Below are 12,168 nucleotides of genomic sequence, written 5' to 3'. Positions count from 1 at the left end.
GGGAATGCACCCAAGGCAAAATTTCCAGGCTTTTTCAACTTTGACTTTAGTTCCCTAACATCCTGAGCACAGCATGAAAATTTAGAAAATACCGCTGTTCAAACTGTTACGGAACTGGAAGGAATTGGTATATTCCCTTCACAGAATCGATTCAGAATACAGAATCACAGAATATCCCAAGTTGGAAGGGACCCACGAGGATCATCAAGTCCACGAGTTCCCAATTTAGGTTGGAAAAGACATCTGAGATGATCAAGTCCAACTGTTAACCTAGCACTTCCAAATCTACAGCTGTACCATGTCCTTAAGCACCGCATCTACGTGTTTTTTAAATACCTCCAGGGATAGTGAGTCAACCACTTCCCTGGACAGCCTGCTTGAAAACATCACAACCCTAGTGAAGAAATCTTCCTTAATAACTGAAACATCCCCTGGCACAACTTGAGGCCATCTCCTCTTGTCCTGTCGCTTGTTGTTTGGGAGAAGAGACTGATCCCCATCTCACTACCCCCTCCTGTGGGGTAATTGTAGAGAGCAATAAGGTCTCCCCTGAGCCCCCTTTTCTCTAGGCTGAATAAACCCAGTTCCCTCAACTGCTCCTCATAGGATTTATTCTCTAGACCCTTCGCCAGCTCTGTGGTCCTTCTTTGGACACACTCCAGTATTTTGTTTCAGGTGAGGGGCCCAAACCTGATCTCAGCATTTGAGGTGCAGCCTCACCAGAACTGAGTACGGGGGACAATCGCTTACCTAGTCCTGCTGGCCACACTATTCCTGACATGAGCCATTCATTTTGAGCTGTCTAGTACAAAGAAAATATCCTACTTAGACTGAAAGACCAAATATATCTTCTAATTTTTGCAGGGTTTTAAGTTGTAGGTGTTTTCCACTGGTAAGTCTCCTTGCCACTGGAACCTTCATTTGCATCTTTTACACACTTGTGTCCATGTCCCACTTTGTTTATATACAATCTTACTGATTAAGTGGCATTGATTCTCTAACCAGTCAACATCAAATACCAGAAGCAAATCTGGCATTCGATGTTACCAAAGTCCATCAAGTGTTCTTAAACTGTCTTGACACAAGTAGATGTAGAAAAATAAGTTTGTGGCTGCTTGCAGTTTCAGACAAGAAGCTGATGGCAGGCAGGTAGAAGGGGAGGACAAACCCCTAAAATATAGATTGCTTTAAAAAATTCAGTCCTAAGAATCAAACAAGCAAACTATGAGACCCAATTTACCAAATATTCAATAGCTGAAGTACTAAGTAGGCCCCAAAGGCAAGAAGCTGATGTCAAGTTTTAAAGAAACCACTCAGCTAGCAAGGATGAGATTGTTGGGAATGTGGGGAAGGAGGATGTTTACTCTCCGTGGACTAAACATGAGTAGACTTTTACGTTGGTCTTCAGCTAAACAATTTGGTCCGCGGGGAAAAAAAAAATCATTGAAAGTGACAGAAGTTACCTTTCAAGAAAAAACCTTTGATTCTGTAGCAAGCTGCAGTGGAATGAAGCCTGAAAAATCCAAGCATACTTACTGGCTGTGTGTAGCTCTAAGTAGTTTCTTCAATCAAGAGCAGTATAAAATGTTTTCTTTTAGAGGAGAAAAATGAAAACAAGTCACATAACTAAAACTTGTGTGGCTGTTGACAGAGTATATGCTCTGTAGCTGCCCATAAATTTGATATTTATATGTAAGGAGTTGTACTTGCATGCAAGTACTTGTATGCACAATTTTATCCTTAAGGGTTTTGAACTTTAGTATCATATGCTTCACACCCGAAGGAAACTTTCTGTATTTTTCTCACAGATTTTTCCAATGTCAGATTGAATTCCTATGTCATGTGATTGAATAATTTTAGGTACTGAATGGAGAATGCTCAAAACCTCAGTTTTTATTCTAAATTTGTTGTAAGGAGGTATCTCTTCAAATGTAGTTTTACACTTTATCCAAGTTCTTGATCTCAGCTCTATGTTATAGATCAAAAATGTACAGAGTAGCCTAGTGTTAGAGGAAAAGATCTGTAGAGCACAATAATGGATGCTAAGGACCTGGCATGATGCTGTATGCACTTTGAAGAGTTAGACTTTGGACCACTCTACTCTAGTCCTACTCTAGACTGAATGCCTGTTAGCAGCTGTGGTACATTAAATGCCCTCTTGATGACATCACTGAGTTAAAACCAAAAATAATTTTAGTTGGCCTACTCTGAGGTGATTCAGTAATGCAAACCAAAGCATGGGGCATGGGGATGAGGGAGAGATTTGCTTCAGGAGCTCACCTGGTCAGGCTTAGAACTCTAACATAAACTCACCCAAATTTGGCACTTCTTTGAACTATTTTAATACTACAATATTGATCATTTGTTTTGTTAGCATATGGAAATGTACTTCAAATTAACTGCTGTATTGCAGCTTTTAGGTGTGGTTTTGTTGGGTTTCATGGAAAGCACAAAATAAATTATATGTGAGAAAATATTTTTTTAATGAAAACTATTGGATCATAATCTGTATACTTCAGACTAGCGTTCTTTCATGTTACTAGAGTTACTAGCACATCTATTTCTATGTCATGTTTTGCAAGTTTTTAATAGATGATGTGCTTGATTAAACCTTTCATTGTTTGCTTAGGGAAATAGGTGATCACTGGCATCTAGCAATTCAAGAAGCAATCTTGGAGAAATGCAGTGATAACGATGGAATTGTTCATATTGCCGTGGACAAAAATTCACGTGAGGTGAGTGTCTTTCCAGAGACACCTTGATACTGTTTCTCCTTGTCAGCTGGACTTTAACAAAAACTCTCTTTCTTAATGCAGGGTTGTGTATATGTCAAGTGTCTATCTCCAGAGTATGCTGGAAAGGCTTTTAAGGCATTACATGGCTCTTGGTTTGATGGTAAGAAATCGGGGTTTATGACAAAACTTGTAGAAATGGCAGAGGATGGGTGTGGTTTTAAATATCCTTTTAAATGTGCTTTATATCTGAAGTATTTTTAAAGTGTAAAAACACACTTAAAACACTTAAGTGTTTTATATCTGCAGTATTGAGCTGTAACAAAAAGTCTTTTTAGTAGTCATTATCACCTGGTAAGCTAATTTCCATGTAATGAAAATGTTTGGGTTTATTTGCTATATCCTGAAGCAAAATTAATAATCCTAAACTAGAAGATGTTTTTTCTATTTGCCTTATAGGAAAGCTGGTAACAGTAAAATACCTGCGGCTAGATCGATACCATCATCGTTTTCCCCAGGCACTTACCTGCAACACTCCACTAAAGCCATCAAACAAACATATGAACTCTATGTCACATCTCCGTCTTCGGACAGGCACAACTAATTCTCAGGGAAGCTCCTGAGAAGACTTTCTACAACTGCTAGGACTGTTACTTGCAACAGGAATTTTCCTGTTTGGCTGCCGTCTTCCTTTTTTAGTGCTTTTTGTATGTAATACTTTAATGAATTAAATAAAAGTTTGAACGTTCCAGAAATCTTGTTTCCAAAGGGACTTAGCAATGAGGCAGTAATACTGAGCTGACAGGAAAAAAAAAAAATTGCTTCAGGAAGTTTTCTGGGGCTATAGTAAACCAGTGCATTTAAGTTTTGCATGAGGAATACCGAATTCATTAAACATTTTCAGATGTGGTGACTGTATTTTTGCACCAAGACGTGTTTTTGATAATACAAAAGCATGGAGAAAAGACTTCCTGTATTTCCATAGTTTCCTGTGAAATAATCTTGTGGGTATTTTGTATCAAACAACCTACAGTTCCTGATGGTGAATAAGTTCAAATATTTTTTTTTTTCTCAGTCAATATTAGTTTTTTTTTTTCTTGCCGTAAAATAATAATTATCTGCAGCTAGGGTATGGGAAAAGTTAATTTGGCATTAGTGGTTGCATTGTAAGTGTGAGGGAAAACATACTGAATGAGGATGTACTAGGTTTTGTATATAAATGTAAATGCTGGTGGTGGCAAAACTGGTTGTGTTCTGTGAGGATGTCTGCATTGAAGCAGTGAATAAGCTTCCTATTTTATTCAAAACCTAATGTTTTATATGGTTTTGGCTATACCATGACAAGAGGCCAAATACCTTAAAGTGTTAGATACAAGTTAAATATCTTTTATAGGTTTTATATTAAAATATCTTATGATTTTGTGTGAGAGGTCTGATACCAATTGTATTGAATTCAAATTTGTGAGCAATAAAGAAGCAATTGGCAGATACTGGAAAAATATTTTGTGAAAAGCTGTATTTATTATGACAATTGCCAGGGCTGTGACAAAATACCATTTGGGATTAAGTGACTTTCCCAATATGCTGTAACTTGTTGTACTGAACCAGTTACCTGACAAACTGTTAAAAGGTACATACTTCCTTGCAACAATTTTGGTTGATACAAACTAGAAGTACAGCTGACAGTAAATTTTGTGATACCAAACTCTAAATTTACTAATGTTTACCCCGAACTCCAAAATTGTTGCTGAGAAGTTTAGTTGCAAATCTAAGATTATTGGCTTTGCTGATCCCAACTTCCACAGTGATTTTTATCGAAGTATCCAGCTGAATATCCCATAGGGGTTGAGACTGGAAGCACACCAGTCCAGAAAATGTTATCGTTAACTCACTTTACTTTGTAGATATGATGGATTTGCAGCATGGACTTGCACAAATAATGCACGTTTTTCTTATGGTTAAGTAAACATGATGCACACTATTCTGCAACAGAAAATCCTATTGTGCCTTACCTTTGTGCTTTTGTGGGCACCATGTTTATTATTGGAGTTTGTTAACCGAAAAATTTTAAATCCTCAGTTTTATGTCTCAGATGCTAATGAATGAGTATATATAATATATAATCAGCCATGCAGAATTCTACTTACCGAGGACAAGTACATATTTTTGATGGGTAAGTGGATTGTGCCAGGTCTGGTAGATTTTGATGAGTTTTACTATATACATATATGTATATGTATAATATACATGTATATGTATTATATATATGTATATAAACTAATTTTGTTGTATTTGATGTGCATCATAGTGATTTGTTAACCTGACCTTAGTGACCCCATCTTGTGACCTGTTGCAAGAGTGAATGTAAAAATAGTTGTGGCATTTTAAAAGGTCGCATCTTGATACAAATGCATCCATCTTGCTTCTAAAATATATTTCTTGTAAACACTGTACATTATTATTGTAATATGTACTATTATGCAGCTTATTTTACCGTAAACTGTTAAGTTGACCAATCTCCCTTCCTGCAAGACAGATGGGAATGTGTATAATACCCGAACATTTGAGAACGATCAGATGTTTGTTGTAATTTGTCACCCTGTCCTGTAAAGAAAGAAAAAAAAAAAAAGAAAAGCAAACCAAACTCAAATTAAAGGTTTATTAGGGGTTTTTACACGTGTCTCACCTCCTAGCTCCTCGGATGCCTTTTCTCTGGGGATGTTTGGTTGCAGCCTGGAGGGAGTTGCCTCAGCTTCTGAGGGGGATCAGGGCTGGGAGGTGGGGGTGGTGTTGGGGGGGGCGAGCTTTGCTGAAGGCTGGCAGCTGAGGCTGAGGGAGTGTGGGGCTGGCGTAGAAATGGGAAAATGTCACAGAATCGGTAAAGCCCTTCGCTTTCTGCCGAGCCCGCTGGGGGTGGGGGCGCCGGGCGCTCTGCTCATATTTGGCGTTGGCCGCCGGTGCCCAGGAATTTCCCGTCAGGCCCGCCTGGGCGCCGGGCCCTTCCCCGCCATCCCGGGAAGGGGGGGGACGACACCGGGGGGGAACCGGGGCCGTCGCTCCCTCGGGCCCGGCCTCTCCTCTCCTCCTCGCCTCGCCTCCCCTCATGCGCGCTGCGCCGCCGCCGCTGCTCCCCGCGCTCCTCCTGGCGCTGGCGGCCGCCGCAGGAGCCGCAGGTAGGAAGGAGCCGGCCCCTGCGGCGAGGGGAGGGCGGGCCGGGGGGGAGAGGAGAGGAAAAGGGGGAGCCGGGGCCGCACCTGCGGGGGGTGTGTGTGGGGGGGGACCTCGGCACGGCCCCGGCACCGCCTCGTGGGGCCTCCGAGGCCGCCCCGAGCAGGCCGGGTCCCCGCAGGGTCCCCCCCCCCCGGTGCCGGGGTGAGGGGGGGGGCGGGCGGCGGGTCCCTTCCCCGCCGTGCCCGGCTCGGGGAGTTGGGTTTCGGCGGCCTGACAGGGAGTTGAGGCGTCGTGTGCGCCTCCAGAGCCCGGTCAGCGGTTTCTGGATTCATGATTCCCACCCCAAAGGGCTCGGTGCGCGCGTCCGAGCTGCGGCTGGGGTCCCGCCGTCCCCTTTCTTTCCCCGCCGTCCCCTTTTCGGGTTAATGCAGCGGGTTTCGGGGCCCCTTTCTGTCCCCAGGGCGGCCGCCAGGCTGAGTTGAGCTCCGTGTGGCTGTGACAGACCTGCGGCAAACGCCGGCTCCTCTGGGGTCCCCGTAAGGGCTGCCCCAAGGCACCCTGACCCCAAAGGACACAGCCTAACGAGGGGTGTGCATGGGCAGCGCCAGGTGCCTGCTGCTCCCCAGCGATAAATACCGGCTATTCATAAGGGATTTGAGCTTATATATTTATAGGGGAGTGCAGAGCTCTGTGTACGCATCGGGCTTGGAGCTCTTTCCCTCCCAAGCTTCCCGCTGTGGCCACCAGCTCGGTCCCAAAGCCGCGATGTGCCCGCCTGGCACGGCCTGCTTGGGGCGAGCAGACCCTACAAGGAAAACCCGGCTCTGCTCCCACGAGGGCACAGCGCCGGGTATTGCCAGCCCAGGGGCTGATGCTTCGCCTCTCGTCCTGCCCATTGCCCTCGCCGAGCTGCCACGAGCGCTCGCGGTTCTGCTTGCTGACGGTTCCCAACTGCATGCCTCCGCCGTTCGTCACGGCTCCTGGGCTGCCAAATTTGGTTGGTAACGGTGCCCTTTAAAGCCTGGGTCTGGAAGCAGTTTCCATGTGGCTCGTCATCCTCCTCAGACGTTTGCTCATAGTTGTGAAAAGAATCGCCCGCGTTGCTGTAGGCACGGCTTAATTCAGAGCAGCGTCCCTTAGCCACCTTTTTAAATATACGTAGGGAATTAAGTAAAGTGAATAGTTTAACCAGCGTTGCTAAATAATCCTATAATTCTTGTAAGGAGATTTTACTTTTTGGACGAAGTTCTGCAGTGATTTCTCAAAACCACCGGGGCTGGTGGAGCTCAGCCATCTATAGCTCAGTCCCAGACTGCGGTTGGTTGGTCATTTTCCTGTCTGACGTTTCTTGGATCTTTACAATACACATTAGAGAAGACCTATTAGGAGAAAAAAAAGAATTCTATTTTTCCCCCCGAAAAAACACAATCTTTAAAAATAGTGCCGTTGTAATGTTTCTATGTTTGGTACCAAAGCCATATAAAGCAGTTGATCCTTGACGAAAATAAAATCTTTTGACTCAATGACCTTGTTTATTTTTCCAAGGGGTGCTGTTTATACGCTCCCTCAGGGATTTGGTTAATATGGATTTTGCTCTTGCAAGTACCATAAGATTTCCTCACAGCTGTGTGATAAGGGAAACTTGCACACGAGGAAGATACTTGGTACGTTGCCCTGATATTTAGGAAGGTATGAAGAGGATTTTGTTTGCCTGCTTGCGTTTAGTCAGCTTTAAAGATGATACTTTTTCCTGTTACCATTTAAAGCCCAGCCTATTTATTTAAAGCCCAACCTAAGACATGCTAGAAAGTTAAAATTCCCTTTAAATAAATGGTTAAAGGTTTCTTTGTTATGTTGTTGGGTGTATTTGAAAGGATGGGGGAATAGGAGGGAGAGAAGAGATCTTGCTGTTAAGGATTTAATCTTCTCAGCCAGAAGGTCAAGAAGTCTGCCTGTCTGCATCTGGCTGGCACCGCTACAAGGCAGCGATGCAGCAAAGCCATCCAATTTTCAGATAGCTCCGGTGAGTTGCATAATTCAAGTGCGTCCTCATTACAGATCAACACTCAGGCAATGTGCAACATTTGTGTCAGCCCTACATAGGGAATATGACCTTTTTATTTTTTTTTCTTTTCCCCTTTGTATTCTTTTTCTAATTTCATTAACAGCTCTAGTTTTGGCAGCCCCCAAGGCGCAAACTTCCTCGCACCGTGCAGGGTTTAGCTGATGGCAACTTGGGGTAAGCTGTCCACCTTATTGTAGCTCAGTCTAGCCCTGAATTGGTTGTGGGTTCCTTCAGCCAAAAGACCCCCAGGAAAATGGAACCTCACATTCCTGGTGCATTGAGAGCGGTGTGTATAGAATGAATGTAGGATAAAGCAGGCTAGGGATTTTAGCTGCCCCCGAGTCACTCTGGAGCTGGTATGCTTATTTTGGAACAGACTCCAGGACTCCAGGGAAATCGGTGGTTTCTTGCTCTGGAGTACTTGTGTCCATACATGGACTTATTTAGAGGCAACTTTCCGCGTGTAAGCAGAGATCTTGAAAACCTAAGGGCAAAACCAGGAAAACTTACAGCCTTTGGGGCTTTCATTTTTGTCTCATAGAGCATGAAGCGGCTCCTGGTTAACCTCCCTCGCTCCTGTCGCTTCTGTAAGGCTGTGTTGTTATCTTTCCAGATACTTCATTCACCTCGGGAGGATGTTGGGTTCTCTGTAAACTATTACAGCAGCACAAAACTAAGCATTTAAGCCCTCCTCTGTGGAAATGTGTGGGTATATAACTAGCTGGCAGTGTTTTAGAAGTAATTTCCAATTTGGCACTTAAGAAAGGGATGGGAGCATGCGTTATATCATCAGCTTCTACCAGAAGATGAAGAATGGCGTTTGGGCTTTAAAGGGGATTTTTGTGTTCTTTACCTGTGGAGATGGCGATCCTCCTGTTTTGTCTGAAAGCAGGCCACGGGAGCTCTTTGGGAGCTCCATTCATCAGGAGGCGATTGGAAATTATAATTTATCTCCTTAGCTCCAGCCTTCTGGTTCTCATTTAACAGCCTCGGTTCCAATAGCATTATCTGAAAGCCACACAATCCAGCAACTGTTCCGGGGAATAAAGAGGCTTTTCTCCGTAAGGACTTTAAGACCTGAGGAGTTGAAACAATACCAGCCCAAAACAGGCAAGAGCAGCGCTTAAACTTATAAGGTGCTAACACAGTTTTGCTGTCTTCACGCACTTAAATTTGAGCTCGGCATTGTTTTGTAACATGATTAATAGCACAAGTGCTTCTTTATTTACAGGGAGCGGTGGAAATGATCTTTCCAGTAAGTTTTGTTTTTAAACATCATTCAGCATTTGAGTATTGCACGGACAAAACGTGAAGACAGGACTGCTGCCGAGCTCCCCCGCTCACGCTTTCTTTTCAGTAGCATCCAAATGCTGGGATTAAGGATTTCTTTGAAATGTAGGTAGCAATTTAGCAAAACATACGTAGTGTGCATAGTTTGTTGGGAAAAAGTACTCCAAGCGCGGTGTTTGGGTGTATTTCCCCCAGGAGCTTTTTAACTCCCTGTTCTTCCAGAGAGGGACAACGCCTTTGCGTTGCACCTGATGGAAAACAACTCCCTGCTGCCAGGAAATAACAATAGTGCTGGTGGAAAGTTACTGCCAAATGCCATCGGTTTCACTCCCACTGCACAATGAGAGTGGAAAAAAGAAATCAACCCAAGGCATCTTAGCGGCTTCCTGAGGAAGCGATCTGTGCCAGTCCATGCCAAGAGAAAACAGTCCCGAAAATGTGCAGCCCGGCTAAGAGATTGCCCTGGTCTCGTTGAACTTTATTCCCCAGCACCTGGTTCTGGGGCTCAAAAAGCATGCAGGGAAGGTGCCAGAGCTTTTAGCCACTGGTATTTTCAAGGATCTGCGTGGCTGGTTGCCCGGGGTCAGGTTCACAAGGGCGTTGCTCTCAGTGGTCTGGCCTTTGGACCCCTGTGACAGGTCCGGGAGTGCTGGGCCAGCCTAAAACACGTGCTGGTTTGGTGTGAGGTTGCTGTGCCTGCTCCGGTCTGGCCGTGCACTGACCCAGTTGTTGTGATCCTGATTTTCAGGATCATTTTTTTTACAGTATTAAAATCAGTTTCGTTAACTCCGTATCGACAGAGGGAAGTGCTGATAGCACACCTTGCTCTGTGTGCTCTTCCTCATTTCTGGTCTTCCACAGAGCTTGGCACCCTGCGCCCAAAAACGCACGGCAGCTCTGCTGCCTGCCTCTGAACTTCAGAGAGGTGCTGAGCTGTGCCAAGCTATTTTAGCAGGGGTCAAGACACGCCAGGTCAGATGACAGCCAATGCTTTGCAAGACCCTCAGGCTCTGCCCTTGAGGTCCTTTAAAATATGAAATACAGTAGCTGCTAAAGGCTGGGGAAAGGTTTTATTGCTTTGCTACATATGAATTATAGAGTAATAGCTTTTTATTTAAAATATGCCAGGCAAGTAATAACGCTGGCAGGGATACACACACTGTAACAGCTTCTTGGTGCAACACCATTTAAGATAAGCTGCAGGTTTTCAGAGCGTTGTTGCATCTCCACAGTCACTCCTGCAGATAAACAAAGTTCTTCAAAAATTTTTGCAGATGTCAGACTTTCTGAAGGTTTTTTTTTGTTTTTTTTTTTTTTTCCCCTCTTTTGGACTCTCCCATGTTACTTCTGTCTCATGCCCCAAACCAGCCCCATATTCCAGCTGGTACCTCGCTGCTGAGGAGAGCAGATTTCCCTCCAGCCCCTGCTATTATCTATGATGCTTCTCTTTGTAATAGGCTCCAGGCTGTCACTTGCCTTTTTGTGCAGTACTGTCACACTGTTAGCTCAGTCTGTAGGCACTGTAACCCTGTCATCCTTTTCTGCAGTACTGCTGCTGGTCTTGCACTCTTCATTTTGTTTTTGTTTTCCATTTTTTGGATTTTTTGAGCGTTTCTGTTTTTTTTTTTTTTTGATAAAGTCCAAATATGGTTCTTTGTACATGGCTGCATGGAATTCCATCCTACTATTTTTGACCATTTCTCTAATTTATTGGGATCCTCTTGAGTTCTGCCCAGCTCTTCGGAGCGCTTCCTGCTGCTGTCAGTTGATGTCCCTGCAGACCCACTTCTCAGCAGAGAAGTGCTGGGCCCTTGTCGACTCCCTGGGGTGTTCTTCCAGCCCGGCAGTCAGCTGTGCTCCCGACTGGCAGGACCTTGATCCAGAGGGGAGATGCTTTTCTAGCTTGCTTCTGAAAATACCACTGTGGGCTCTGTCAAAAAGTCTGTCATGCTTGAGCTCTGGTGCATTTGCTGCCTTCCTCCTGCCTGTAGAACAGAAGGAAATGTTATTATTATTTCACGGGGTTAGCTTTTGCAAGTCTGTCTTGGCTGCTTTATTACCTTTCAGTTGCCCATTATGGATTTTTTTTTTGTAATGTTTTTTAAAAGCATTCTGGATGTTGAAGGTATGCCTATAGACATGCAGCTCACTGATCACTCTTTCTCCCTTTTTAAAATTTGACATTGTCAGCTTGCCTGTGAGCTTTGGAAAGGCAAAAGCCTTTCAGACATCTTCAGAGATGCTTTACCTTTCATGAAGGATTGCCTCAGGTTGTTTCCCAAACACTTGAGGGTAAGTTTTGTAACCCTAAAAGGAAGTGCAACCTCAGACAAAGGTTGCAGACACAAAATAGCCTCATAATCCAGGAGTACAGTGATTCGACATTAGTGTGCCTAATTTCAGATACACAGTCTCATATTTATCTTGCTAAAGCACCTGAAATGGATTTCTGAGTGAGAATGAAAGTTGGATAAGTTTCGATAAAGGTCTCCAAAGCTGTGACAAAGTAGGAGAAGAAATGCAAGCCCAGGGGTATAATGGACAGTCATCAACACTCCTTATGTTGACAGGAAAATACTGATGGGAGAAAAATGTTCACCTCAAGTTTTACATGGGATTGGTGTAATGGCCCTTCCTGAGCAGGAGATCAGGAATGGGATTTCTGCAGAGTGTTTCAGGTGGTCTTTGAGGAGAAATGGGATGTTACTCCTCGGCTTTTGGTGAAGGGTTGCTTCCAGCATTGTTAATGTCCTCTGAAATTTTGACTGTAGGGAAAGCAAGATTTAATCAGGCTGAGTCTTTATGCTTTGGTCAGGACACGAAATCAGTACGAGTTCAATCCAAAGCTGAGCGAGTTTTCTAATCTGTTGCATTGCAATGGCAGAGTTACTTGGGGTTTGGAGTAATGAC

At 44.0% G+C, this 12,168-nt stretch overlaps 2 protein-coding genes across 6 annotated transcripts in view; both read left to right on the top strand.

Moving 5' to 3' along the window:
* The window catches only part of LEMD3 (LEM domain containing 3), a 48,412-nt gene extending 43,006 nt beyond the window's left edge, over positions 1–5,406 (top strand). Inside the window, exons 11-13 of the mRNA XM_068669299.1 lie at positions 2,630–2,735; positions 2,817–2,895; positions 3,192–5,406. Of these exons, the coding sequence (XP_068525400.1) occupies positions 2,630–2,735; positions 2,817–2,895; positions 3,192–3,355 (349 nt within the window). The 3' untranslated portion in view covers positions 3,356–5,406. The remainder of the gene's footprint in view (positions 1–2,629; positions 2,736–2,816; positions 2,896–3,191) is intronic.
* Positions 5,407–5,715: 309 nt separating this feature from the next.
* MSRB3 (methionine sulfoxide reductase B3) overlaps positions 5,716–12,168 on the top strand; it is an 83,154-nt gene continuing 76,701 nt past the window's right edge. For 2 of the 5 annotated variants that reach the window (XM_068669296.1, XM_068669294.1), the window contains exon 1: positions 5,766–5,905. Coding sequence is in view for 1 of the 5 variants with exons in the window: in XM_068669298.1 (XP_068525399.1) it covers positions 5,836–5,905 (70 nt within the window). In the remaining 4 variants the exon portion in view is untranslated. Of the gene's footprint in view, positions 5,906–12,168 lie in introns of all 5 variants that reach the window. The other 3 variants (XM_068669295.1, XM_068669293.1, XM_068669298.1) reach the window with 2 other exon arrangements.

Source organism: Anas acuta, chromosome 1, assembly GCF_963932015.1.
Source record: "Anas acuta chromosome 1, bAnaAcu1.1, whole genome shotgun sequence".
NCBI classification, from domain to species: domain Eukaryota; kingdom Metazoa; phylum Chordata; class Aves; order Anseriformes; family Anatidae; genus Anas; species Anas acuta.
This window is presented reverse-complemented; position numbering and strand designations above follow the sequence as displayed.